Source organism: Camellia sinensis, unplaced genomic scaffold (assembly GCF_055761805.1).
Source record: "Camellia sinensis isolate YWXY unplaced genomic scaffold, ASM5576180v1 Unanchor14, whole genome shotgun sequence".
Taxonomy (NCBI): Eukaryota; Viridiplantae; Streptophyta; class Magnoliopsida; order Ericales; family Theaceae; genus Camellia; species Camellia sinensis.
In genome coordinates, this window is record NW_028129020.1 from 5,265,235 (window position 1) to 5,270,657 (window position 5,423).

Genomic DNA, 5,423 nt, shown 5'->3' on the forward strand with positions numbered 1-5,423 from the left:
TTTTCCTCCATATAGCTCAAATTAATTCAAAACAACCAAATGATAAAAACATCTTTCCAATTAACCAATTATCATACACTTGACCTCAATTACAAACCCTAGCTTGCATGAATGTAAAAGAAGTTCTTACTTAAGTCAATGAGAGAGGCTATTCTAGGTGGGTTATCTACCTTGAGCCCAAATCTCTACAACTCTTCTCAATTTCTTCAATCTCTTCCTTGTTGAAGTCTCTTCCCTTTTTCTTTCTCTCTAGCACTCTCTCATTCTCAGGATATATTTCTTTGTGATGAAAAATTATCAAGTTAAGAGTTAAGGGGTTATTTAAGGATTGACCATAAATTAATCAATTTAATCATTACGAATCAAATTTTTACAAAAATTCATATTATGATCTAAAAATCATGCTCATCACAATTATAAAGTTAATTTCGGATTATCACACTTCTAAGGCTTCCAATTCCTAATCCAAACGTCACAATTTTAACAGATTTTTCACACAATTGACAGATATAAATCCATGGTCATATAATTCACGCAACTAAGCTTAATTTTACTTGGAATTTCACATTAAGCATATAATTACTCATGTAATAAGAGACTGAAGCATACCAGGAAACATATAGGAGGGTTGGGTTATTACACTCTCCACCCTAAATAAGTTTGGTCCCTCAAACTTGTTTTACCTTACGATAGGAATAATTCTGGATATTGGTGTTGCATTTCCTCTTCATTTTCCCAAGTCGCTTTTGTTCCATAATGTTCTTGCCATTCGACTTTTACCATTGGGATTACCCGGTTCCGTAGTTGTTTTACTTGCCGGTCCAAAATTCGAATTGGTTTTTCTTTATAAGTTAATTTATCATCCAAAGTAATTTGGTGGTATTCTATAACATAGGACGGATCTGGGAGGTAACTTCGTAACATTGACACATGGAAGACATCATGCACTTGGCCCATACTTGGCGGAAGAGCAATTCGATAAGCTACCGGACCTACTTTTTCTAGAATTTGGAACGAACCAACATATTGGGGTGTTAACTTACCATTTTTGCCGAATCTTGGGTGCCCCTTCATCGGAGTGACTTTCACAAAAACATAGTTACCTATATCAAATTCCAAATCTCTTCGTCGGTGATCCGCATAACTTTTTTGTCTACTTTGAGCGGTTCTCAATCTTTCTCGAATAGTTTTAATCTTCTCTATCGTCAATTGTACAATTTCAGGCCCCAACAACAATCTATCTCCGATTTCGGCCCAACACCCGGGGGAACAACACGGTCTTCCATATAAGGCTTCATAGGGTGGCATTCCAATGCTCGAATGGTAACTATTATTGTACGCGAACTCCGCCAACGGTAGATGAGTTTCCCAACTTCCCTAGAAGTCCAAAACACACATTCGTAGCATATCTTCTAGGATTTGTATTGTTATCTCAGATTGCCCATCTGTCTGGGGATGAAAAGCTGTGCTAAACTTTAACTCTGCCCCCATAGTATTCTGCAAACTTTTCCAAAATCTCGACACAAATTTCGGATCCCTATCTGATACAATTGAGACCAGAACACCATGGAGCCTTACAATTTCATTCACGTAAATCACAGCAAGTTTATCCGTATTGTACTGAGTTTTCACAGGTAGAAAATGAGCGGATTTAGTTAACTAGTCCACAACAACCCATATAGAGTTCATACCTCGAGGTGTTCGTGGTAAACCTATAATGAAATCCATAGTCAAATTTCCCACTTCCACTCTGGGATTGGAAGGGGTTGAAGCAACCCTGCTGGTCTCTGGTGTTCTGCCTTTACTTGCTGACATTGCAAACATCTCGAAACAAATTCCGCAATTTCTTTCTTCATATTCGGCCACCAAAAGTTTTGCTTTAAATCTCGATACATCTTGGTACTCCCAGGATGTATTGAAAATCTCGAGGCATGTGCTTCTTCCATCAAGTTCTTTTTAACTTCTAGTACATTGGGAACATATAATCTACCTTGAAATTTGAGCATCGAATTTGCAAGATCGAATCTGGGTCTTGGTTTTGTTTCTATCTCACCACAGATCTTCCTTAAAAGTTCATCTTCCATTTGTCATCGATTAATTTCTTCGATTAATGTCAGTTAGGCTGATATTGCTGCTACCAGAGCATCTCGTTCATGCGTTACAATGTCTACATTCATCCTTTCCAATTCACGTAATAATTCCTTCAGTCTCATGAGCAAACTTGCCAAGTTTCCCACACCTTTTCGACTAAGAGCATCTGCGACAATATTGGCTTTACCGGGATGGTAATGAATTTGCAAATCATAGTCCTTAATAAGTTCCAACCACCGTCCCTGTCGCATATTCAACTCTTTTTAGGTAAAGAGATACTTGAGGCTCTTATGATTGGTGAAGATTTCACACGTAGCGCCATACAAATAGTGTCGCCATATTTTCAAAGCAAAGACCACTGCTGCTAGCTCAAGATCATGAGTGAGGTAGTTCTTTTCATGGGGTTTAAGTTGACGAGAAGCATAAGTGATGACCCTCCCATTTTGCATAAGTACGCAACCTAGTCCTTTATAAGAGGCATCAATGTAGATCACAAATCCTTCAATGCCAGATGGTAAAGCAAGAACCAGTGCTGTAGTTAACTTGGTTTTCAATTCTTGAAAAGCAGACTCTCGCTGTTCTGACCATTCAAACAAAACACCCTTCTAAGTCAATTGGGTAAGTGGCATGGTAATTTTGGAGAAATCTTTAACAAACCTCCGGTAGTACCCGACTAATCCTAAGAAACTACGCACCTTGGTCACATTGGTAGGGGTTGGCCAATTCACGATTGCTTCAATCTTGTGTGGATCAACTGAAACACCCTCCTTCGTTATCACATGTCCCAAGAACCCCACCTCATGTAGCCAAAACTCACATTTCTTCAACTTAGCTTACAGTTTCTTGTCTCGGAGTATTTGAAGAATTAATCGGAGATGATTTCATGAACTTCTGCATCTTTCGAATAGATAAGGATATTGTCGATGAACACTACTACAAATTCATCCAAATAAGGCTTAAAAACACGATTCATTAAATCCATAAATGATGCCGGTGCATTGGTAACTCCAAAGAGCATAACCAAGAACTTATAATGACCATATCGGGTTCGGAAGGCAATTTTCTTAACATCCTCAGCTTTGACCTTCAGTTGGTGATATCCGGATCGTAAATCAATTTTCGAAAAGACTTGTGCCCCTTGTAGCTGGTCAAACAAATCATCGATTCTAGGCAATGGGTACTTATTCTTGATTGTTACTTTATTAAGCTCCCTGTAATCCACACACAACCGAAAGGTTCCATCTTTCTTCTTCACGAAAAGAACCGGTACGCCCCAATGAGAAATGCTCGGACGTATGAACCCCTTGTCAAGTAAATCCTGCAACTAAACCTTCAACTCTTTCATCTCAACTAGTGACATCCTATAAGGATTTTTAGAAATGGGTTGAGTTCCTGGCACCACTTCAATTGTAAACTTGATTTCACGATTCACTAACTCTCCTGGTAGCTCTTCCGGGAAAACATCTGGAAATTCACAGACAATTGGGATCATATCAATACACCCATTCGCTGATTGCCCCTTCAAGACACTTCATAAATACCCCTGACACCCTTTTTGTAATAATTTGCATGCTTTCATTGCGGAGATTAAGTAAGGTGGAGAAATCACTCCATGCCCCTTGAAGGTAAACTCTGGCTGTCCCGGAGGTGAAAAATGATTTGCTTAGACATATAATCAATAGTAGCATGATACTCGCTCAACCAGTCCATTCCCAAAACGATATCAAAGCAAGTTATGTCAAGAGGTAATAAGTTGGCATATACCCGGACATCCCCAATTAAGAGTTCACAGGCAAAATAAATAGATGTACAGACCATAGAATCCCCCAAAAGTGAAGACACACACAACACATAAGGTAGTAGTTCCACAGGTCTATTTAAATTTTGGACAAATGTTTTTGACACAAAGGAGTGGGTAGAGCCTTAATCAAACAACACATGAGCAGAGTGACCGTGAATAGTAAATGTACCTGACACCACCGCTGCGGCATTTTGCACGTCGCTTGGAACCAATGCGAACACTCTTCCTTGCCTAGCAGTGTCTTTAACATTGGTGGATTTTGCAGCTGGCTTTGTGCTTGGAGTTGGTGTTGAGCCTGCTGAACTTGTAGTGGTTCTATTCCCGTTTTGCCGATCTCTTTGAGGACAATCCTTTACCAAATGACCCGTTTTGCAACACTTAAAACATGCCCCGGTCACCCGATAACAAGTCCCACGATGTCTCTTTCCACAATCCGGACACGTAGTTGTCGAGTCTCGAGTAGGGGTGGAAGTACTAGAGGTTCCCGAATTCAGTTTCTTATTTGGTGGAGTCGTTGGTCCCTTTTGTACTTGAGTATTCTGCCTTTTTCCCCTCCACTCAGAAACCCTATTCTGAGCAGCAATATTTCCCTCTGCCATGACTACCCTCTCTAACACATCAACATATGTAGGTAACTTCAACACATTGATTCGATTACGGATAGCATTCCGTAATCCCCCTTCGAATTTCCTCATCTTCTTGTAATCCGTGTCCACCATATGAGGTGCAAACCGGGCTAGTTCTATGAATTGGGCTTCATACTCCGCAACAGTCTTGTTCCCTTGTCTCAGAGTTTCAAAGTCAATTACCTTCTTATCTCGCATACACTGAAAGTACTTATCATAAAAAAGTTCTAGAAATCGGGCCCAAGTCAACTCTTAATGTTCAATTCTTGTGAGCATCCACCACCTTCGTGCTTCGTCTTCGAGAGTGAAAGAGGCCAATTGTACCTTCTGAGCTTCAGTGCATGGGAACACTTCAAATAACTTCTCTACACCTAATACCCATGCCTCTGCTTTCATCAGACCAATTCCCCCTTTAAATATTGATGGCTTCATCTTCTTGAATTCTTTCGTAAGAGTGATGGTTCGATCCTCAGCATGATGATCTTGCGCCACAGGCGGAGGTACTGGTGGCGGTGGTGGTGGCGGTTATTGCTGTTGTTGCTGTAGTGTTTCTACCATCTCCATAATCATTCTTTCCATTCTGTCTAGCCGTGCGGAGGTAAAATCCTCCGGATCATCCATCATTGTCCTCACCATGATCTACATAACAATTAATTACAACACACATAAGAGATATACTAGTAGACATGAATAATAACCATTTCAAAAGACTTGTCAGTAGATGTTACATATACAAATCACGTTGCTATCGTTCACTTAATATGCATCAAAAGTACTATGCATGGAACTTAAGTCTTTTCTAGACACCCTGAAGCTCAATGGATTCGTGTGTGAGATAGCAACTCGTGCTCTGATACCACTTGTCACACCCCAAACTTGCCCCTAAAAGTTTGGGCATGACCGAC

At 40.1% G+C, this 5,423-nt stretch overlaps 1 protein-coding gene across 1 annotated transcript; it reads right to left on the reverse strand.

The window, feature by feature from the left end:
- Positions 1-2,117: 2,117 nt before the first annotated feature.
- LOC145814973 (uncharacterized) lies at positions 2,118-4,950 on the reverse strand. The gene is made up of 6 exons (XM_082911936.1): positions 4,843-4,950; positions 4,062-4,719; positions 3,422-3,555; positions 2,787-2,858; positions 2,448-2,666; positions 2,118-2,333 (listed from the first exon to the last, which is right to left on the reverse strand). Exons 1-6 carry the CDS (start codon positions 4,948-4,950, stop codon positions 2,118-2,120), a joined length of 1,407 nt encoding a protein of 468 aa, XP_082768062.1.
- Between the last annotated feature and the right edge of the window lie 473 nt (positions 4,951-5,423).